At 38.3% G+C, this 25,116-nt stretch overlaps 1 protein-coding gene across 1 annotated transcript in view; it reads right to left on the bottom strand.

Annotated features, from left to right (window-relative positions):
- The window catches only part of EYS (eyes shut homolog), a gene marked incomplete at both ends in the record, with an annotated part of 784,773 nt that overhangs the window by 97,662 nt on the left and 661,995 nt on the right, over window positions 1–25,116 (bottom strand). The window contains 2 exons of the mRNA XM_084261159.1: window positions 11,112–11,332; window positions 13,057–13,165. Coding sequence (XP_084117285.1) covers window positions 11,112–11,332; window positions 13,057–13,165 — 330 coding nt within the window. The remainder of the gene's footprint in view (window positions 1–11,111; window positions 11,333–13,056; window positions 13,166–25,116) is intronic.

Below are 25,116 nucleotides of genomic sequence, written 5' to 3'. Positions count from 1 at the left end.
ATCGAATCACCGGTCAGTTGGGGTCAGCTGTCCCAGTTGTGTCTCCTCCCAACTCCTTGTGCACCCCCAGCCACCTTGTGGTGGTGTGAGATGTAGCAAAGGCTGTAAGCCTTTGACACTGTAAGCTCTGCTCAGCAATAACGAAAACATCTCTGTGTTATCAACAGTGTTTTCAGCACAAATCCTAAACACAGCCCCACACTAGCTGCTGTGAAGAAAATTAGCTCTATCTCAACCAAAACCAAGACAGTATTATAAATCTGCATAGTATAATTAAGACAATTACAAACAAAGCAACAATACACAGCCACCACTGAAGTGTTTAGGTGCATATACATACACATGTGTTTTTCCACACAGATATTTAGCTCCCACTTACACTAATTTCTGATGATTGCAGCAAAGATGATGACATGGTAACTAAGTTATGAAACTTCATATTATATTAGCAGCTTCAAAGGCTTTTTGGAGACAGAAAAGAGATGTCATGACCAGAGCTTCTGGAACTGAAGACTTACATACTCCTCTGTAATTTTGAGAAAACTTGCAGGGAAACAGAAAGAGAGATCTCTAATGTAAATAACAGTGCTGCACAAAGAAGCCCTTATAACCGGCAGTTTCAATAACTGTTTAAAACAACTCTTGATGCTGAGTAACTTTTTTGTCTGGGCATTTCACCTTGGGGGATACCTGAGGGGCTCCCTCCCAGTAGACTTTTTCAGAACTTGTTCTCATTTCTATTACAGCCAATTCCGACAGGAATGTGAAAACCTGCTAGCACTTCTGTATTCTTTTATGAACACACCAAAGTAAAATATCTGTTAAAGTACTCTATATGTTAAAATATAATATTGTGGTCCAGATAGAGAAACAAATTGGATGTCCAAAAACTCACAGGACTATTTCGTATGGCACAGCCACGTTACAGGATGGTAAGAAGAGCCAGCCTGGTCAGTCTTCTATGTAATTTCTTTTCAGAGCAATTAAATGATTAAATGTTTTCTTAGCTGCCTCTAAAGCTCCTCACTGAGGCAGTGTCAGAAGAAATCTACTGCACATACTGACCTCCAAGACAGATGAATTTTCCAACACACGCAATAAGGCTAACTTGATGGGTATACTGAGAGGGTGACCTGAATACAAGAGAACATAGCACCCCTTACTGAACTCTCATGCCTTGTGGAGTAATGCAAACCATGTTTTAACTCCCCTGATCCTCTAACTCATACCTCCTAAGCACTATCAGATTTGAAACAGAGAAGAAGCAATACCAGCTGTACTCTTAACAGCAGACAATGAGTGGTCTTTAACTGGGTATGACTAATAACTGGTTTATAATACAAACACAGCTATTAAGAAGAGGAGTCTAGCCCTTAAGGAAACATTAAGCCTTTGAAAGCCAAGCAGGATTTTTTATTAAGTAATACAGTATTCTAGATAGGTAACTGAACAGTATTGATATTGAATAATAGATAAATAAAATAGACAATAATAGATAATCACAACTGAAAATAAAAACATCGTCTTTCCAGGTGCTGCTCTGAAATTATTGTCCATAACTAGTCTACATCAGTACTAGGTGACTCCATGGAAGATGCCAATCGGCCCATCCTAAGCCTTGTGCTGACTTCTAATACGGCTTCAGGTAACCCATGGAAGGTCCTGGTGAAGGACAAATGGATTTTTGTGCTTCTAGGGTCTTATCTAATATTATAGGTTACAGCGAATCAGTATTCAAGAGCAGTTGTTTCATATATATTTTTGTCCCTGACAGCCTTCTTTGATTGAGGATGCACTAATTCTCTAGCATAACACCATCTAATTCTTAAGTCTCTGGATTCTTTGTATATAACACATGTATGTTCTATGCTTCCCTTAAGAGTAATACACAACTTCAACAGGTCTTCCCTGGTTAAAAAAAACCCTGAACAAACTAAACAAAACAAAAAAACCCCAACCAACCAACCAACCAAAAAAAAAACCAAGAAAAAGAAAAAAGTCCCTCCTTTTCAACATGTGAGACTGATATGTAATCTGAAATAACTGGAGCCAGTTGTGGGGAAGACTCTAAAGTCACTGAATGTATTGACCCATGACAACAGGCAGTGAGAAAAGAGTGATGGACTAGTGAGGTTACCGTTGCCTTTGAATAGTGAGCTGGACACCTGTGGATAAACTGGGCACAGGTAGAACATCTTCTCAATGCCTGTCTTTCCCACCCTCCCCCCACCCCCCCAAAAAAAAAAAGAGTGCCCTGTTTGGTTAGATTTGGCTAGCTAAAAGAAGCCTAATCCAAAAGCAATGCATGCATACACAGCATGACATTCCCCTGACTATGTGGGTACCACTCTTTGTAGTCAGCTGTACACATGATCACAGACTTAGCTGCTTTTACTAAATCCAAAAAATCTCCCAAGGGCTACTGGTAAAAAATCTGTTTTCCTATCTTTCAAAAATAACAAACTTTAACACTTTTACTGAGAAAGAAATAAAGTAACAAAACCAAATTGGATAACACAGTAACCTTCTCTATCAAGATGATACCTCATATCCAGACTTCCCCAATTCCATCTGAATATTAAGCATGTCCTTGAATTCAACAAAATACCAAAGGTGAAGAAGGTTCTTCTAAACCATGATCAAATGCTGTTCTGTTCTGTGACAGACAGACTTCACTCTTCCTTTCAGTGGTAAGGTCCCCAAAACAGGGATGCAGAACAATGATATTCTCCCCCATTCAATCTCTGGTCAATCACACTAGTCAGTACTGAAATTTCATGATTTCTTTCTTCCTCATGTAATTTTCCTTGCTTGAAGTATAGAAAACTGTTACTAGTACATAGGTGTGTATGTTAGGTAAGCAGCAAAGGAATGAATGTTCTGGCATATATTACAGATAGTGCATTATTCATCTTCTGCAGTACCCAGGTAGTAATTTTATTGTGATATCTTACAGTAAACAGCTAGAGCATATAATGGGTCCTTATGGACAACTTATACATTTCACTGAAAGGATTATCTCTGTGGAATTTTGGAAAACCATTAGTACAAAGAATATGGCACATTTGTCATTTTCCATGCACACACTACATATGATACATTTCCTAACAAACAGTGCCAGCTATGCTATTTGTCAGGATTTATAGCAGAGTGAAATTCTTCTAAGAACCTGTGCACCACTTCCCCAGTTGGACAAATATGTATGAACAGTGTTTTGAGTATTTGTGTATACACTTAAACATCTCACTGGACTTGGGAAAAGAGAGTATTCAATTCATTCTACAGATAGGTTGTTGTGTTTTAAAACTACTCCAAATAGGATACTCCTTCTGGAATCAAAGCTATCAGAAATGCTGATTTGCTTGTGCTGTAACTCTTGAAAATGATGCTACATATTATTTCTGGGAACTGAGTCAAAACATTCTGACTAATGGCTAAAATTTCAGCCATGGCAGCTTCTCTGTATTAAATACAATTGACTTGAGAGGATGTATAAACATCATGTTTTACAAATTTTGTGCAAAGCTTAAACATTATCTAAACAGTCAGGAATTTAAAGTCCTTTTTATATTTGGATCCTTGATATCCCTGCACGCTCTGTTTCCTGCATATAGCTTTTCACACTAATTGAATACTAAATCTGCAGATCTGAGAACATTAAAAATATGATTTTTCCACACACACTCTTAATAGAACCACCAGTGTGCTGCCTAAATTAAAAACAGAGGAAGGTTTACTCTTTGATCATCACTTTTTCTAACTTGTTTGCTTGGATTATTTTTCAACTGTCAGACTTTGCTATTTCAACAATACTTCTGTGCTAAAATGACATTCTGAAACTGTGAAGTGTGTACCACATTCTAATCATAAGTAAAAAACTTGCATATTTTAAATAAACTTAAATATAAATAATGCTTAATTAAAAAGAACAGTCAAGTACTAGTCTATCCAATAATATTTATAAACTTGTATTTTGCTATTTCCTCATACTTTATCACAGCAGAATTTCCTGGGGGTTTACAGGTGTTTTTCCTAAAATTTAAAAATCAGCTCTTAACACTGCCAGCTCGGTAGAACACAGATTGGTTTTCTTTGTCAAATCTCTTCTTCATAATCTGAAGAACATAATGCACATCTGCAACATATGGAATTCTACCACTTAAGTTCAACTTTCCTTTAGATTACAAGAAAGCTAACCTAGAATTCATTTTATAACTTTAAGAAAAAAAAAAGAATTGAACATTTTATCAGATGAACTTTAGGAAACAGTTTGGATGGAATTTTTCATTTGGTAATCAGTTTTTTTAAGGCTTAAGAAGAATTGGACGATACCCCAGCATGCAGAAAAGAGACAGTTTCTGAAATATCATTTAAAGTATGGATTTCCTATTTATAGCTGAAAATGTACCATCCAAATGAGACTTACGTATCTAGGAAGGTATTTCTTACATTATTGGGATGAAAATTGAAAAATTATATTCCTTGTGTATTTTTAGTGATTACAGCATTTGTGACACTTGAAATCTGAAGATAAGTGTCTATTGAAATTAATTGCTAATTGAGTTTGATTTTTCAGTCCTGGTTAATTGATGAACATTAATGGATCCATCTGCTGCACCAATACATTGGGAACAACAACAGTAAGAATAATCACTGTGAGAATAGTTTGAGACTCTGAAAACATGATTGTTTGTGGGAGCAATTAACTTTGAGATTGTATTCTGCACTATAAAAACTAAGCTTGTCTATGTTTACATTTTTAAAGTCATTATATAATTTAAAACAATTGTATTAATCAGCTACTCCTAGTGTAGGGGTGACATAATTGTCAAATTATTGGTGAACTGATTTTATGAGTTTATTTCCCACACAGAGATATGTCTTCCTAATTAACACTAAGCTTGGTTTGCAACAACTGGCTCAGATGATCAGGGGGCCACGCAGAATAAGTATTACGAGCTTCCTAGGTTAATCTATCCACGCCCCTTTCAAACCCATACTTTCAAATCCCATGAGCTTTAAATTCACAAAAATAGTCACAGAACTGTATCACACCCAAACCCTAAATTTACTGAAATTAAATGGTCTCTGGAATTCTACATTAAAACGGATTTAAAGTGTAGCAAGTTAGTGAACTTGCAAATGTGCTTCTAAAAGCATTTACATAGGAAAGACAACACTTTGTTTTTAAAAACTAAGAAAATGAGAAATTTAGATTTGTACTGAACCACTTATCTGACACAGCATATGTTTAAATACTCTTGAAACAGAATGGCTTTTGTCCTATAAACGGATATTTTAGTCAAAGTATAAACGGAACCTAGATAACACTCCATTAAAAATGAAAGTGGAGCGGATCCCAACTTAAGAGTGAGGATAACTTGAGATTTCCAATTCCACCACATGATACATTCAGTAGTTTCACAGCAAAATGGTGATTGTGCAGCCCATCCCCACCACCACAGTTGTACTGGGTGTGTGTCTGACATTGGTTCCTCTCACTGAGTTTGATCCCTGTTCCCCATCAGTGAACTGATGTTCCAGCTTGGCCTCAGCCTGTTCCCATCTCCATGAAGATTCTTGATGCCTAGGGTTGGGGCTGTCCTGGTGCCTGCTGGCTGCCCTGCTCCTGGCTGGGGTTGTGAGATTGGGCCTGGCTGCCTGGCCCCTGCCCTGATGGACTCCCAGGGAGCACCTGATGCAAACAAAAACACCACCACAGGGAGCTGCTGGCCCCCATTGCAACCTGAAATTTTGTGTTTGAAAACTAAGTGTGTACTAATCCCTGTCTTCCTACTAAAAATAGAAAGAAAACATTTTTTTCTGTCAAAAAATGCCTTCTCCTTAAGTATTGTAATTAATAGGAAGAACACTACAATAGCTTTTTTTACTCTGATGATGTGAAAAGGCAAGTAACTTTCTTTTAGGAATAGCTGTGAAAAATATTTCTTATGAAACACACCTGTCTGTGCCCAACAGTGTGTTTTGACAAGCTCCAGTTTTCATTATAAAACATGGCTGAGATAGTCGCTGTGTAATACTTCACAGCCTTTCAAAAGCAAAAGCTCTTAATTAGTTGCCAAGCACCTGAAGAATAACATGCAATGAAAAATCTCCTTTTTTTGGCCACTAACCAGTCTAGTTGAAACAACAGGCAAAATCTTAAACAAGTCAATAATAGCCTTATATGAATTGTCAAATTATTGTTTGTTTAATCTGATTCTTTTATTAAAACACAGCCAAGATTTTTGCAGTAATAAATATGCAAATGGACACTTAATGGTGTAGATGGGAATATTACTCATGCTATAGATTATTTATGACTCTCATTGGCTGCAGTCTCATGAATACAAGCTCATTATCTGAAGATAATGCAGTTGTATAGTCCTCACACACCACTTGAACACTGGGACTGAAGTCTGGGAAGTTTTCCCCATGAACTATACACTAAGTGTCCATCTCTCTTTTTTCAGTTCTCCTGCTCCACACATGACACGGTGTTAACCGAGTCGATGTGACAGGTTGATGACCAAATAATTAATCCAACAGTTCTTAGGATAAAACAACTAATAAATTAGTAAGGGGAGAAACTTGTATGTTTCAGCTACAGGAGGTACCAAAGGATGGTTATAACCACCGAATGAAGAAGGTGACAACAAGCCCAACACACTTAAAACTGGTCTATTTACAGAACAGATTTTGTTCCTGTATGCACATTTACTGAATGGATTCCCAATATTAGTGGGTACTGCCTGGAGAGAAGCAGAGGACAGAATTTCACACCATTTCTTTTTTGGGACATGCTTCACCCACTGAATCACTGGATTTAGGTCTCAATACAACAGATTCTGAGGAACAAATTTTGCAATGTTCAGGTCCAGATGAAAGAGGTTCTGGAGCCAGACCTGTCAAGGCTGATCAGGAGGTATGTTTCCTCAATCCTGTGGAAAATGGCATTGGTACACAGAAAGCTATGGCATTCCCCAAAGGCTTTTCAGACCATGGTGTTCTGTCAGGCAAAGTCTATGTAAAGTACTCCTGAAAAATGCCTGCTAGCACAGGCAAATTTGCATCCCAAGTTTCCACCCTGTTTACATCTTCTACAAGAGGGTGCAGATAGGTAGATATGCATCTTTTAGATATGTCACACTTCTCAGCAAAGAGTGATTTGGTTGATTATATGTTATACAGTGATGGAGCAGTCTGTTCTCATCCAAACCATGTTTAACTCTCCAGGAAAGAGAATACTGCACACACTGTGCACAAAATGAAGCTTCAGGACTACCGGATGCAGGAATTGCTCCTCTAAAGACCACTACCTAGCAACCTATCCAAGTGAGACCTCCAAATCCCGAGAGAGGATCTGTTGTGACAGTTTTTGTTGGCAGTCTGGACAGCTAAGAGGAATGATCAGCCTCTGGAAAAAGCAAATCCTACTCTGGTAAGTGAACAGAACAGTGAAGCTTGCTGGATATGGGCAGTTTGTGAACTGCCTGAAGAATGTTGATATAAGCACATGAAAATGAGAAAACCAGGTAAGCAGAGAGGGAAACAATGTTCTCCCTTAACTCTCACTTTCTAAAGCAGCCCAGGATGCTGTTGGTTTTCTTTGTCTCTAGGACACGTTGCTGACTTAAGGTTGACTAGCTGTTCATCAGAACAGGCAAATCTTCTGCGAAGCTGATTTCCCACTGGTTAAGTCCCCAGACCATACTGATGCCTGGGCTTATTCCATGCCAGATGCACGACTTTTATATGCTTTTATTACACAATATGACATTGCCCATTTCTCCAGCCTGATGAGGTATCTCTGAATGGTAGCAGACCCATCTGGTGCACCAGTCACTCCTCCTTGCTTCCTATGTAACCCTTCTTTCTGGGGTGCACCCTGTTGCATCTTAGAGGTCATAAAAAATATAAACAGTACTGGATCCAGTATTGAAACTGGATCACTGATAGTGATCAGTGTCCAGCTGGAATTTGTGTCACTTACATTTTGTGCTGTCTGAGTCTGCCCTTCAGCCAGTTTTCAGGTCACCTCGCTGTGCACTAACCTGACCAGTACTTAATCAGTTTGTCACTAAAGATTTTATGCAAGGCTGTGCTGAAACCTTACTAAAGTCAAGCAAACAACATCCAGTGCTCTCACCTCATCCATCACACCAGTCATCTCATTGTGGAAGGCTGTCAGGTTGGTTAGGCACAATTTCCCCTTCATAAATCCACGGTGATCACTCCTAACCACTTTCCTGTTATACATGTATTTGGGAACAGTTTCCAGGACAATTTACTCTGTCAACTTCCCACAGATCAAGGTGAGGCTAACCATCCTGTAGTTCCTCGGATCCCCTTTCTTGCTCTTTCTGAAGGCAGCCTTCTAATCAGAGAATCATAATCACAGAACAGTAGTGTCAGGAAGGGACCTCTGGAGACCATCTAGTCCAAGCTCCCTGCTAAAGCAGGATCATCTAGAGCAAGTTGCACAGGATCACATCTGGGTGGGTTATGAGTATCTCCAGAGAAAGGCACTCCACAACATCTCTGATCAGCCTGTCCCCGTGCTCTGTCACCTTCAGAGTACAGTTCTTCCTCATGTTGAAATGGAACTTCCTGTGTTCCAGTTTGTGCCCATTGCCCCATGTCCTGGGACACCTTTGAAAAGAACCTGGTCCCATCCTCTTGACATCCACCCCTTAGGTATTTGTAAGTGCTGGTAAGATGCCTTCTCAATCTTCTCCAGGCTAAACAGACCCAGATCTCTCAGACTTTCCTCATATGAGAGATGCTATTCATCTTCGTAGCCCTCTGTTGGGATCTCAGCAATAGTTCCAGGTCTTTCCTGAACTGGGGAGCCCAGAACTGGACACAATACTTCAGATGTGGCCAGGGCAGAGTAGAAGTAACCTCCTTTGACCTGCTGGCCATGCACCCCAGGATACCACTGCCTGCATGTCATCCAGTGCAACCTGCTCTAGGTGATCCTGCTTTAGCAGGGATCTTGGATTAGATAATCTCTAGCGAATACCATTGGCCTTCTTGGGCACAAGGGCACACTGCTGGCTCATTCTCCAATTGTCCACCAGGACTCCCAGGTCCTTTTCCACAGTGCTGCTTGCCAGCAGGTCAACCCTTAACTGTGCTGGTACTTGGAGCTATTGTTGCTAATCCTCAGGAACCTCAATAAATCACCTCAATCTTTGAGAGATTATCAGGATTGACTTTGCTATGACACCAGATAGCTCCCTCAGCAGTCATGTGAATCCCATCAGGTCCCATGGATCTGTCCAATTGTTTTAAACGTTCCCTAATTTGATTGTACTCCATCAAGTGAAGTCTTCCTTGCTCCAGGCTTTCTCATACAGATTTGTGAGGAACAGGATTCTTGAAGACCAGTCTTATCAATAAAGACCAAGGCAAAGGTGGCGCTGAGTAGTTCAGCCTTTTCTGGATCCTTTGCCACCAGAACACCTGCCCCATTCAATAGCAAGCCCATACTTTCCCAAGTTGTCCTTTTGCTGCTGATGTACTTGTAGCAGTATCTGGTTTTGACCTACATGGCCCCTGCAAGATTAATCTCCAGATGGACTTTGATTTTCCTAACCCCATATCTGTGTATTTGGATATTTTCTTTATATTTCTCCCGGGTCACCTGGCAATGCTTCTACCTCTTGGCTGCCTCCTTTTGATGTTTTAGTTTTGTCAGGACCATTTTGTTCATCCATGCAGGCTTCCTGCCACTTGATTTCTTGCTTATTGGAATGGATCATTCTTGGGCTTGGAGGACGTGATCCCTGAAAATCAGTTGGCTGCTGTAGAAAATTGTTAAAATCATGCCTCTATAGATCTGCTTATCCCTGTTTTGCACATGCAGAGTCTTCCATGACTGCTCTGGATGGAAAAGCAGTGACCCATTTCAGAACAAAAGCATTTCTGAAAAGGGCTGAGGCCAGCACTTGGAAAGTAGAAAGGCAGGAAACAAATCCAACAGTCATGAATTATTCAGGACCCAAGCCTTAAATGAAACAGTAATCCATAATGGTAGATGACAGGCCAATCAGTAGAATGACAGAGGTATAGCAAAGAACAACAGAGGAAAAATAGACTCAGTACCCCCAAATACACACTCAGTTTCGTCAGCCTGGGTGGCAAATTGTATATATTTTCAGAAAGTTGCTTTGCTTTCATTTGTGCTGTAGTCAAACAAAACTTAAAGAGATCAAAAACCTGTTTAGTGCTCCTTCTGTGTTCACATCAATCAAGAGACGCAGAGAAGCACCTCAAAACTTTGATTCAAGGTCTCCTCAACCTAAGAAACATATAGTGGTCTGGAGCTTTAAAAGGATGCCAGACTACATTCTGCTCAGCATTTGCCTTGAAGCTGAAGTACAATTTTCAAAATAGACATGGTAGCTACTTCACAAATTCTAGCTGTTTTAAACAGAAAATTGTTTCCTAAATGCTGAGTGCTCAGACAATGGTAAGTTACTGTGACTGAAAAAGTTACTGTGTTCCACTTGAACCATCATTCAATTGTACCACCACCCTCTGTGCTTTCTATTCAGGTCTCTTTAGGACCCTATTTTCTCTTTCAGCATGAGCGACTTCAACTTTCAAAGACTCTTTGACTGTACTTCTTCACCCATACTGACTGAAGTGTTAGTGGTTTCATAGCATGATGATGGAGACCTGTGCTGGGTGCTCAGGAGCACACTATAAAAACATGTGAGGGTATGAGACCTACTAAGATACAGAGTTGTTAGAAGAATGAGATCTTAGATGTTTCTGTCCAAACTATCTAAACAAAGAGTCTGATTTAGTCACTGAGCCTTGTAGGGGAACTGATCTAATTGATTGCAAAGGCATTGTGGCAGCAGCCCAATATGTATGCAGTGTGGGCAATGGAATTACATTTTAGATCTCTTTTCATTTAATCAATTAAGGTATAAGAGCTCTCTGGGCATGAAGATACCACATTTTCTATTTATTATATTCAGGATAAAAGTTTGATAATTACTTTATTATGCAGCAAAATATTGCAACTTCTCGTTGAGGATGACTGTACCAGCCAGAGTGTAAATAGATGATGAAATGATTGAAGAAGCAGCTCTTACCTAGTGCAGGTCCCACCATTGAGACATGGATGATAATCACATATCGGAACATTGCAGTTCTCAACATTCCTCCCTCCAAGAGCATCATCTATGATGAACAACTCTTTGTTGTTAACTTGAAAATCCCTAACACATCCTTTATAGCCATGTATCTGCCCAGCACATCGATGAACTTCTTCATGAACAGGAACATTTCCAAGGAAAATTGATCCAAAGATGATCTGCAGAAACAAGAAGAGAATCATCAGGAAAAAAATTAAATTTATGATGTTACTGTAAGTAAGTAATGAATAATAATTACAGATAAAGAAAATAGCCATTACTTCAAGCTGGCCAAAACCCATGGTATTTGCTAAAAGGATTATTTTTAAAATGCGTTTCTCTTTAAAAGAAAAAGAAAAAAATTCCCTACAAAGAGAGTGGTTTAATGCATTTGCATATCTTCAAATGTGTATGTCACCATACACATCACATGAAACAGCATGGAATTCCTAGTCTTAACTCTAAAAAATATAGTAAGGTTTTCTCATTACTTCCCTCATTCTAAACTATGAGTTTTACACTGATAGTTGAGGGTTGAGGTTGGTACACAAGAGAAGCTGTAGACTTGAAAATAAAGCTTTTCTTCAGGATTTGGGACCCATAGGACTCTAAGATAAGGGTTTTTTTTGATGAATGACGGAAAAAAGACCACTATAACCAAGCCCAGGAAACAAGTGAAAGTTTTAGGTAGTAAATTCTAGAGCCAGAACATCCTTATAAAGGTGCCATAGTAACACTCACAACTATTTCCTACTGGGACTGACCTAATCATATCAGTACTCAGTATATTTCCTATGTTACTCGAACTAGAAGTTAAACCCTTGACTATCACATGTAAAGCCTGTGTGACTCAGCACTGTGAATTCCACTCCTCAAGCTGATACCTGACTTTCTGGAGTTCTGACATGGGGTTTCACCATTCCTAAGTCCCTTTGCTAAATGGCTGTCATAAGGAATTGAAAAAAAAATCTTGCTTTTTTCATAAGTGTATCATACCATGATGCATTTATTTGTATAATACCATCAATACAGAAAGAGGGTCAAACTTAGCCAATGCAAGTAGGAATAAACCAATGGAATGAAAAACACATGATAGCATGTGTAAAACATGTGAGGAGGTAATTTATTATGAAGGGGCCTTCCACTATCATAGTCAGAAATCAACTTATAGGACTAGAAACAGGAGGAAAACATCAAACTGCTTTATCTGGAATTCACACATCCATACGATTTTGCTTTGCTGTTCCCTGTATTGCTTTTATCAGTCCTGGAACTATGTTGCTGACAATTTCAAGTGAAATCTGAAGATACAATGAACATGAATACCTCCAGATATCACTTTACTTACAATGTCTTTCATTTAGAATGGAAAGAAAGAACAACAACAACAAAAAAGACTACTTCTTTTAGAGCATGGATAAAATTAAATCAGATTTTTCATGTGGAAGAAATTCAAAGACATTGGCTCAGCTCTTGTCGAATTCATTTCGTATCACTTGACTTTATCCCCTTTCAAACAAAGCTATAAACCAGGGTAGTTACAGACAAGATTTCTACCTAGTGTTTGCAGACAGATATTTCCTTTCTGCTTGTGAGCCTGTTAGAAGAATTAAGCAAAGTATTGGACTGGAATGTCTACAATTAAGTGTTTTTAATACTTATTTTGCAGCATAGTGTTTTTATTATCAGGCTTATTTTACAAATGCATTGACTTGAGGGGCAGATACTATGGATGCCTGATGTGAAAAGACATTAAAGATAAATTAAGTACATGTAATAATGTCTGAGAAGGAATTACAGTCCTCCTTTAAAAAATGCAGAATGTCTATTCTCCTTTGAGAATAACTAAATGACGTTATGATGATATGCAACTAGTTGTTTTTTGATGTTTTTTCAGACTCACCTGAGATGCTCTGTATGAGAGAGAAAGCCTGTGCTGTACGGGAGGATTTCCATCTGCAGCCATTTCAATCATACAGTAACCTTCAGGACTGCTCACAGGCAACATATAGCTGGAAGGAAACAGAAGATCGCGTTACTGTTTATGCTGTTGTTGACAGCTGAGTGAGTATTCAAACCTCACACTGCAAAGGCAAAGTGAAAAAGATGCTCCTGTCTCCATAAAGGATGACAATCTTTGGACACTGGTAATTCCTGTCTCTTGACTACTTGTACGATGCAGGAGGCACAAGATTTAAGTTTCTTCTACTAATGTCCCCATTTGTTTTCCTGTTGTTCTTGACTCCAGTGTTTGAAATGTATACAAAGAAGAAAGACATCTTTACATGCATAAATGGGTATTGATAAATTGTAGGTGCTAACTGTGGCTGACGTATGGTCTCCCTAGTACAGAGGATTGTTGGACAAGTAACATCGATGTTGAATGATGCTGAACTCCCTAGGTGCATATTTCCTTTTCCTGCCCTACAGGGGAAACAGAAATGGAATAAGAAATGAAAGGCTGCATAAGTCTGAACAGCAAGATTACACTGTGATACAGTTATTGCTATTTGGGAAGCGTGCTGTTAATGTAAACTCTGGTATTGAGCTTCAGAGATGAAGAAGAATATAAGGTTAAGGGACTTTGTAAAGTAAATACTAGCGAACATTCAATAAAACAGAATTCTTTAGGTTCTTTCTACGATGAGATCTGATGAAATAAAAATTCAATCCAACAGGAACATTTTCAAATATACCAGTTTTGTATTTAGAAAGAAAATTTGCATAAACATTAGCACAGCGATGACAACATGGGAGAATATAGTCAATAGATTCTTTAGAACTGAGCTCTGCTATCTGTGTAGAAGTGCCTCCCAATTCCACTTTACATCAGTTTCAATTCTTTAAAAGAGAATGGGATGGGCCTCCTTTTGGGAAGCATGTTAAGGTTTACTGACTACACGCACTCTATGCATGAAACTGCCCAGTCATATCCATACAATTAGGTTTCCAAAGTAAGGCCTTTAAAAACAACGTTACATTTTGGTGTAATAATTTGCAAATGTTATACAAAATATTTTACAAAAGATTCTGAAAAAAAATTACACATTTATATGGACTGCCAAATTTTCCAGTTTTTTTTGCTATACAAATGCTGAAGTACAATAACAGGAATCTCATAAACTATTTTGTATTGGGATAGATGACTTTTTTTATGTTAGGTCATAGACAAACAAAAGAGTTACCATATTTTAAAGACCATCGTGTCCTGAACACTAGAAGTATATATTACTAATCTTAGAAATGACATCAGCCCTGCCAATGACAAATTTATTCCTGGATGAACCACATCAAGACGTACTATGCTCTCAAATGCCTACCTTTTCATATACCACCACCTGCTTGGCTGTGTGCAGCTGCCATGGTATGATTTATCCCACGTTATGCCTTGAGCTTTGCTTTTCTACTCCTGTGTCTACAGTCTAACTATTTTATCCTCCAGTCTGCAGATTCAGTATGAAATTTAGAGTCTGTTTTCACCTCTGAAGTTACTGGCAACATTGGATTGACAAAAATGGATATAGTATTGGGCCCCTAATGAATATTTATAACATTCACTACAGTGTAGTGATTTCTGAGTGAGCTGCAAAACAACGGATATCTACAAACATGAGTCTCATAGGCAGTATATCTATATCAGCAGGTGATGTACCCATCTCAATAAATCCTACCTTTCCAATACATATATTGCTCTGGTTCCAGAGCTAATTCAGCCAATACTAACGCATTGACTTTTCACTGTGCTCTGCTGCATGGGGTTGAAATGTGTTGAACTATTTCACCTTTGTAAGAATGCAGCACTTTTCCTATTTTTGAACCAGGAACAACAATTTTAATTTATTTTTTACCAAAGAGTGAAATATCAGAATGGCATCTTTTATTATCACCTTTTCAAATGTAATCTAGAAGACTAGACTATACAATTTGAAAAGACGTTCACTTTTCTTTCTTACTTTAGGTCAAAAACATGTTGGTCTTAAGTATATTTCAAGTTAAGCTCTTTCCTATGTAATCTAAAGATAGCATAACATTTTGATTTTGGATGTAGAGAGTCACAAGCAATGTGCTGTTCTGAAGATCCGTTAATTTTTGCAATTTAATCATAAAATGTGAATAAACAAAGCTCGTTCTTACTACATACTGGGTATATTGACAGATAATTTTGTGATCCCCTTTTTAGATACTGTCTTTATTCCAAGACAGTTTTGGAGAAAATACTTCCATTTACTGTGATTTTTAACCAATTATTGGTATGTAAAATATACTTTGGTTTGTATTTATGATTCCTACTCATATTTCAGCTGCTGGGAATTATACAGGTAAATCACAGGCTATAAAGATAATTTCCTCAGATAAAAAATCAGCTTTTTTAGGATTCTCTTGGCGAAAACCAACTTCCTTAAAGCTTTCTACTTGGAGTGGGTATTGCAGTATAGACCTAGCATGCTCACAGCAAAGCCCTCCCTCTCCCCTGCCTTGTCACTGCTTTACAAGAAGGTTTTTGAAACCTGCACCTGCTTCAGTTTCTAAATCAATTCAAGGTTTAACCTTGAATATTACACAGTAGTCCAGGCCACAAAGAATAAATGTTGAAGCGACGTGGCAAAGTTAATAAAGAAGAATGTTTGTCTAATGGGGAATAAAATAAAGAAAAGAAAAAAAAAGCAGTATGTTCTTTGTCAGTTTGGTCATCTTTTAGCAATTAATCATCCAAGTCAAATTCAGCATTGTAAACTTTCATTGCAATTGTCTGATATTCACACATTCTCATTGTTTTATAAACATAATTTGTCTCGTTTTGATTCTTTGCTAAGGAGCTAAGGGAAAAAAAAGGAAGTGTAAGATTAAAAATAGGTGCAACTAAAACAAGCCTTAAAGATTACTTGATGCTGACAGAGTCTTCACTGTTCTATCTTGATGTGGACAAGACCCAGTTCCCTAGATTCATCCCTATGCAAGCATACCTGGTGAGCCATTCTATCCTTAAAAAATGTGTCAGAAAAAAAGGAAAAAAATTCTAAAGGAAAAATACACCATCATATCAATGAGCAATAGTGATTCTACACTGATTTTGATCATTAGGTCTCAATTTCACAAAAGGCATAAAGCTTTTCTATTTTTTTTTAATAAGCAGCAATGAATTGTCAAAGGATAACCCTGATTTTTTTTTTTTTTTAAGTCAACCAGTAGATTAGTGACTGAGTTGTGAGAAAAAACCCCACAGGCTATAAGCAGCACCCTACCACCCTGTGCATTCTGGAATGCACATTTGGAATGCTACTAGTACTTTCTTCAGCATTTGCTTCTTTCTCTGAAAGGATTTCCAAGCAAGCAATACATGACATTTCTCTCTGTCTTATGTCATAGAAAGGAAAAACTGTCATTTGAAATGTGAACAAAATGAATATTTTTCATGCTTACATTACCACAAAATTAGGACTGTTTGAATTTGCTAGATTACTCAAATATGCTTAGAATAGCTTTTAGAAAGAGACAGAGCATGGAAAATTACAGCTCAAAAGACAGTTTTCTGAGATAATTATGAAAATAATGAAAAATGGCAATTAAAACAGAAATGCTGTCTCTATCTTTACTATAGCATTTAAACCCACAAGATGCTATAATATGGCCACATGCAAGACATAATGCTAGATTTTAAAAACAATGATGGAAAAAATGTGCTTGAAAGAATTTGAGGCAGAAATGACATGAACTAAAATACCACTCTGTATGTACCTCTGTAACGTCATAATATTTTTCTTATAGTCTAAGATGAAATCTGTCTTAACCTTGCAACTGGGTAAATGCACTAGTATTACTGCACACATCTCACAGAAGACTGAAATCCATTATCCACATTAGAAAAGATAAAATGGAACTGATGATTTATTCTCTTGACATTTTTTCTTTATTTTTCTAATTAACCTCATATTATGAGACACTGACCTCACATTAAGAATACCTGAGATGAAAGTGGTTAATCATTGACATCTTTAAATTTTGAAGTATTTTTAGTTCAGTTGTGCTTTTTCACTCTTTCAGATGCTGAAGGCATTTCAGTCCATCTGCCTCACATCTCAGTGGCATATTTCAGTTGCGTTCAAAGCCAGCATATTTTTCCCTCCAGAGACAGTGACAGAAGAGAATGCAATATGATTCCTATTGCAGGATTATTTTGTCAGGCACCAAAATTGTGAATCATGCGCATCACACTCACCATGATATAAAAAGAACTCACAGAGCAGCAGAGAATTGGGTGTGTGGAGAGTAGGTATGGGAAATGGGTGTGTGGGGAGGATGTATGAGGATATTATACACAATAATCTAAACAGGTCTGGAGCCACGTGGAGCCCAACCTGCTCCTGTAGATGCTAAGACACAGGCCTGATGTAACAGAATATTTGTTTCCACAGATTTGAAACTAGAAGAGGTTCAGCCTTTTTTGCTCTTCTTGGCTTAGAATAGCATGTTTTTTTCAGAGCTGCTGTGGATTTTATATAAGCTCATTAAGAACAAGAATTAACAAAGGATTTACAACAGGGGCTATTTCATTGCAAAAGACTCGTGGACCTCAACAGATGGAAAACAGAAGTTACATACAGTGATTAACATTCCTAGTTACATCTCGATTAATTACGTGCATAAACACTGAATTTCTAACAAAAAGTGCAATGTTTACCTAAAAAGCTCATACCTATGACACAATTATGGATCCTAAATTTTGGATTCATTTAGGCCTGGAAATGATATTAAAAAAGATCCTCTTAAACTAGCTAAGGCTGAGGCACTTCTAAATCAAATGTTACCTGGTATAATCTTGCTCAAGCAAATGCTTTATCCTAAATTACTGCAGCTACATTTCCGTGTGAGAAATGCAATCATACTTTTCCTTCACGCCAGTCACCAGGTGGCACTAAAGGAGCACAGCAGAAAGCAGGAGTGCAAAATTCATACTAATGCCTCTGCTAATCATTGGGAAGACTGACTTAAGCCCTAATTGATAGCATGATTGTTTCAGCTTCCAGTTTATATCAAGGGAAACACAGTAAAGTATCTTAAACTGATTACATATTTGACAATATGGATGAGAATAGGTCCGGAGACTGGAAGTTCTGGAAGACTTTTAATTGCATTCATGCATTATAATTACCTAATGTAATCATGTAAAAATGGTGCATTCATGGTTGTGTAAACATACTTAAGGAAATTTAGTTTATAGCAATTATGTTTTCTATACAGTGCTGAAGGTGCAGACGTATTTCTAACACATTAAGGAGAGGCATAACAAAATTAAAATGTCAGAGCACCAGGTAGAAAAAAACCCAAAGCATAAAGAGAACCAGCCTCTGCTCTTATCCAAGTGAAATTATCATGGTAAGATTTTTTCGGAACAAAGATCACACACTGCCAGCAGATCACGGTTTTTGCTCTTCAGAAAAATGATTACAATGTAGTTATGCTACTGTCCATTTTCTAATGCCACAATTGGGGGATCACATTTAGAACTGTTTTCTATTTTTCTCCCTACCACAACTTAACATCACATCCTAGGAAAAAATCCCTACAAAAATCCTCTTTACTGAAAACATATTGATATTAAAGACACAATCTAAAATGACTCCTGCAAAACACTAAAACAGTGGCTTCATTTACACCCTTGATTAACCAGAGCAGTTGTCAAGGGAACATCTAACCAGCCGTCAAGCAATACAGGAGATTTTTCAAGAACAGTGATTTTACTTTTGACTGAGCACATTCAATTCACAAGTGTGAAAATCTGTACTGTGTCTTACAGTTTTAATAAGCACTCGGTATATTTTCTCAAAATTCTTGCACTTTTGTTTTTCATTAAAAATAAATTTTTAACATGTCATTATTAAAAAAAATATCTTCCCAGAATTAACTTCAACATACTGCTTCCATGGAAATGTTCACACGTCTATTTACCCTCTTCCATTTCAACAAGGTCAAATCTTGCTATTTCTTACCACTTCCAGTTACAACACAAAAAAGTGATAATTATAAAAATGAATCCTTCGTTTTATGCCTGACATTTTATCTGCAATGAATGAAATATCTGTTGTAACCTCCTGTCATTCAAAACCAAGTTTCAAGTTTTCTAGCTGTTACAAACAGACCAAATTGTACAAGCATACCAGTAGGGAAGAGGGGGAGAAAGTGAGACAAAGGAAGGGGGTAGACAAAAGCACAGAAGATGAAAAATACCAAATCACCGTGACCCTTAATAGTGGCATCTTGCAGTAATCCCTGGACATTCTTAAACATAAAAAAATATGGAGAAGAGTTTTCTGGGAGTTATTGAAAAACACTTGAGAGACCACACAGTTGTTGGCCCTAGCCAGCATGGGTTCATGAATGGAAAGTCCTGCTTAATCAATTTTCTGTTATGATAAGGTAACCCATCTATCTGACCAATAGAAGCCAGCAGACGTTCTGCAATGCTTTTGATACTGTCTCTCGCAGTAACCTTCTGGATAAACTGTATCAAACATCCATTAAGAAAGTTTGCCAATGATAATAAAGTAGGAGGAAGTGTGCACTCTTTCGAGGGTAGAGAGGCCTTACAGAGAGATCTGGACATGCTAGAGACCCGGGCAATCACCATCTATATGAAATTTAACAGGAACAAATGCTGGATTCTCCACATTGGACAGGGAAATCCTGGTTACATATACAAACCTGGAGAGCAGCCCCATGGAAAAAAAAAAAGTCTAGGTTGATGGCAAGCTGAATATGAGTCAACAATGTGCCCTGGCATCCAAAAGTGCCAGCTGTGTCTTGGGGTGCATCCAGCACAGCACTGCTAGCCAGTTGAGGGAAGTGATTATCCCACTCATGGTGTGGCCCAAACTTGAGTTTTGTGTGCCTCAAGAAGGTCCTCAAGAAGGACATCAAATGTGTCCTGAACAATGACCTTGAAAGATCTTGAGGGAAAGATTTACCATGAGTGGCTGAGGTCTCTTGGTTTGCTCAGCTTAGAGAAGGGTGAGGGGCAACGTCATCACTGTCTACAATTTTCTCAAGGGGGAAAACAGAGGGGGAGGGCCTGATCCCCTCTTTCTGGTGACCAGTGATAGGACATGAGGAAATGGGGATGCTGCATCAGGGAAAGATCAGATAGAATATGAAGAAAAGGTTCTTCTGGAACAGGGTACCCAGAGAATTGATTGCTGCACCAAGCCTGTCAGAGTTCAAGGAGTGTCCGGGCTGGACAATGCTCTTAGTCATACAGTTTAGTTTTAGGTAATCCTGTGAGAAGCAGGGAGCTGGACTCGATAATCCTTATGGGTCTCATCCAATTTGAGATATTCCATGATTCTATCATTAGTTGTCAGAGATCTGGATTTGGAGAAGTATGACTCTTGTTATTAAATGCTCTTCTGATGGAGGCAAAAAATCCTCCAAGTTTTGCAGATGGTTTGTTTTCAGTGTTTCCTTAATTGAGCCTTAGAGTGCCTGGTATTTGTGTAAGATTCAAGAGTTGTTCCTCACCGTGTGAAAAAAAATCAGTTAACGGTCTTTGGCAGCATAACACTGAATGTTACATTCCCCATTATTGCTGACACCTTCCTCATACCACACATCGAAGGCTGTTCCGCCTAATGATGCTAAAAAGTAGAATCTACTATTTGTACTTCTTCTTTGATCAGTTTTACTAGAATATGTAGGAAACAAACTTAAAAAAATAAACAAAGTAAACAAATTTGAGAGTGAGTCTTTAAAGACAGCCAATTAGCATGTATGAGTGGACACAGTAACGCACATGAATATTTTGTGGGGGCCTAGCCTGCCTTATCACTATAAGCTGTTGCTCTGATGTATTTGTGCCCAATAATAAAGATACTATATCTAGGATACAAATGATACTGCTTATTTATCTCTATGCCTTATATAGCTTGTTGTGTTTGGATGGCATAGTGGGTACTGCAGTACTACCTAATTATTCTTGATTCAAAAGGACGTTAGATTTGCTGTAACTGGCTACTGCAGAAAAGGAAAAATAATTCTAACAGAACTGGAGCTTTTTTCTACTATTATACATAGCACTCTGTCTTCAACTCGGTTTGCTTCTAAGTGCTCCGTATTGCATTGCTGCAAAATACTACTTACTGTTCTCAATGAAAAGAGTTGCAAAAAGGACCACCTAAAAAAACCTGAAAACTGAGTTTTCAGTGCGTCAATCCAGTTACATTACACTTAGCTGTTGTAGTTTTGTGTGGCTGGGTTCAGGTAGAGAAGGGGGGCTGCAGGGGTGGCTTCTGCAAGAAGCAGCTAGAAGCTCTCTGCAGACCCCAGAGAGTAACATCAGCCAATTCAATGTGGTAGTTGCTGCTGACCAAAGCTGAGCCCATCAGTGATGGTCACAGAGCCTCTGGCAATCACATTTAGGAGACAAAAAATGTAAGCAGCAGCTTTTTGCCACAAGAGAAGGGAGTGAGAAGATGTAAGAAACTGTGCAGTCACCGAGGCCAGTGAAGAGGTGCCCCAGGTGTTGGAGAGAGAGATGCCCCTGCAGCCTGTGGAGAAACCCATGGTGGAGTGGGTGTCCTCCCACAGCCCATGGAAAAGGCTGAGACCCTGCCTGCAGCCCATGGAGAGGCCCCACACTGGAGCAGGTGGAGACACACGGAAGACACTGTGACTTGTGTTGGAGCAAGCCTCTGCCAGCACTTGTAGCATGGAGAGAGACAGAGACACAGAGATGAGCAAGACAGAGAGATATACATGCCAGAGCAGATTTGCTGGTTGGGGCTGGAGAGGCTTGTGATGCTGTGGAGGACCAGGCTGGAGCAGTCTGGGCCTGAGAGACAGAGTGACATTCTATGATTTTATGACTGCACCCCACAGAAGTGACTCATGCTGGGGCAGCTGGTGAAGAGCTGAAACTCTGTGGGAAAGGACTCACGTTGGGGAAGTTCATGGAGAACTGTCTCCCATGGGTGGGATCGCAGGCTGGAGCAGGGGAAGAGTGTGAGGAATGCTCCTCCCCCAGCTAAGAAGGAAAGCAACTAGTGAGAAACTGACTGAAACCCCCATTCCCCCAGTCCCTGCCCCTCCTTGTGCCACAATAGGGGGAGAAGAATAGAGAGAAATCATGACTAATGTTAAGTCTGCTAAGAAGAGAGGGGTGGGGGGAGGTGTTTTAAGATCTGGTTGTACCTCTCATTATTCGACTCTGGTTTCACTGTGTGTGTAGTGTAGTGTAATAAATTAGAGAGGGTTTTTTGCTTTACTCTGTGTTGAGTCTGTTTTACCTGTGACACTAATTGTGGCATGATCTCTCCCTGTCCTTATCTCAACTCCTAAGCCTCTCAACAGATATTTTCTCCTTTGTCCAGCTGCAAAGGGGAGTGATAGAACTACTTTGGTGGTCATCTGGCCTCCAGCCATGGTCAAACCACCATATTTGGCTTTGAAAGTCTTCCAAACACTCCATTTTATCTTTCCTCATTGTAGTTACAACCAAGGAGACATTAAAAAGGAACTATGTAGTTTCTGTTTGAACACAGAGGCAAGAGATTTATGGAAATACCAGTCTTAGGCACCACTGTCAACATCAGTTTCCTTCTAAATTAAACATTTGTTATTTGCAGTTGATTATAGATTTATTGACAGGGAACCTTAAAAAGGTACCATTTGCCTTTTGTTTCTTAGTAGACTTTCAACTATCATAATTTGCTATACATTTGGAGAACGAAATCTGTCAGAATTCTAACTTCGAAATTGCCATCAATACTTGCTGGGCCTTCTGAGAACAGGCCAAATTCTACATATCAACTGACTCACATTAACACAAGAGAGAAAAATATGGCCAGCTCTTCCTCAGTTCTGATTAACCCAGAAAGAATAATAGCGTCCTTACATGGCTCTCATATTAAAGTTGCTGAGCTTTCTCCAGTTGCACATAAATCAAGCTATAAGAAATGAAGTATCCATAAGAGAACAACACTTCTTGCCTTTCCATTATTATCATGCTGTGAGAATATATTTTAAATACTATCAAAGTGAATCCAATAAATTTCAAACCTGTTTGCCACATGTATGCTTCCATACTACCCAGTAGTCAGTAGTCAGTCTGATGCTGACTTTTTGCCATTATTTTGTTTTAGTTTTGAAAGGTATTTAAAAGAAAAAAATGCTTGTTTCTTCTACTCTTCCATTCCTATGACATTTTCTTTGATTTAGAAATAAACTAATATAATATTCACCAGAAATTAGCTTGATGCAAATCATCAGCTTTCTTCCAGTTATTTTTTAAGGTGTTTTTCTGGGCTTGTTTACATGTCCCTCTACATAATCTAGTCTGAACTAATCTATTATTAATATAATGAACACAGTGATTAATATGGCATTATAATTATAAACAAAACATACTTTACAATGGATTTTGAAATCCCCTAGATCTTGGAAACAGTTATACAGCTGATAACAGGTCCACATTAAAGATCCTTAAGAGTAGATGACTATCTGAAAATAAGTCAACAATGTCATCCTGTTACAGAAAATATAAGCACAGCAATGAGATGTATGGATGGGTACAGAGACATCACACAAGTTAAGCATTTTTATGCTTTCTTCCAAGGTAAGGACAATGAATGATGTCGTATTTCTTAATGACCCACTTTATTAATCAGCAGAAATTTTGCTCTATCCATTTTCATTAATCTCTGATCTTTTGTTCCCTTACTATCACCAACACACTGGTATCTGCATTCCCTCATTTTTATTGTTGCTGCTACATATGGCATGCTAATAGCTTTCAGATGGTGCATCACATTGAAGAGTACATGGCCCAAGTGAATGGAGAATAGAAAAGTGCTTCAAGAAGCTCTGGAGATCTGGAAAAGTATCCTGCAAGAGAAGTTTAAATCCAGGTTTCTTCAAATCCAAGATATACCTTTTAGCTGTTTGCATTCTTGCAGTGGATATCTGATCTTGGTAAACCATACATCACTTAGACAAAACAAAAAGAACTGTGGAAGGCAAGCCAAATCAGGTGCATAATGTAATCTCCATGCACGCAGAAGGCTGCTATAAACAAGAAGTAAGTAATCTTCCATCTCCATGTCAGACATTATAAAAAAAGTATCTCTAATAGTTGGATACTGAAGTTGATTGCACAGGTTTCTACAGTCTCCCTCACTGGAAGTTTTTTAAGGTAGTTTAGGTAAACATCTGTCAAAAACAGCATAAGCATTTAATTTATGGATATCATTAATATGGTGTGGATATTCCCTATTAAGGGAGGGGTGTAGACTAGGTGATCGTTTAAAATGTCTTGCAGCACTTCAATTCTACAGTTCTAGTATTTCCATCAGAAGGGTTATGTATGATTCAGTAGGAATGTTAACAGGGAAAAAATTGTCTCAGATTTGGTAAAAAGTGGTATTAAAATTAATATGACATTTCCAGTTTTACAGTTAATTGAACCCACGTACAAAGTTAAGGAGGAGTGGAACATATAATAGACAAATAACAACACTACAGTAGAAGTGACTTCAACAATCAGTGTCTCTGGATTTATACAGGTGTTAGACACAGATCTAACTTTATCTACTTAAAAAAGTCTTTCTAAACAGTGCTGAATAAATCAGAAGAAAGGAAAATGCTTCTGTTCACCTTCAAACTGTATCTTCTCTCTTTTGCTGTGGAAATGCTAGTAAAATTGCATAACAAAAGGAGAATAAATGCACTTTATCTTGCCTAATACTGCCTACCTTGCAAAGAAGATGCAATTTCTTACTAAATGTTGGCATATAATTTTTCACACATTATAATCTAAAAAACCCCTAGAAATTCATGTTTGTGTATAAGCACATTACTAGATGAAAATAGTAATACCTACTTTGGATGAAACAGTTTATGCTATATTCTTCTTAGCTTGCTTTATGCCTCACTTCCTCCAGCTCTGCCAGTCTAACAGTCAAGCATATGATCCTGT

The sequence above is a fragment of the Gallinula chloropus genome (genome assembly GCF_964237585.1).
Source record: "Gallinula chloropus genome assembly, chromosome: 3".
Taxonomy (NCBI): domain Eukaryota; kingdom Metazoa; phylum Chordata; class Aves; order Gruiformes; family Rallidae; genus Gallinula; species Gallinula chloropus.
This window is presented reverse-complemented; position numbering and strand designations above follow the sequence as displayed.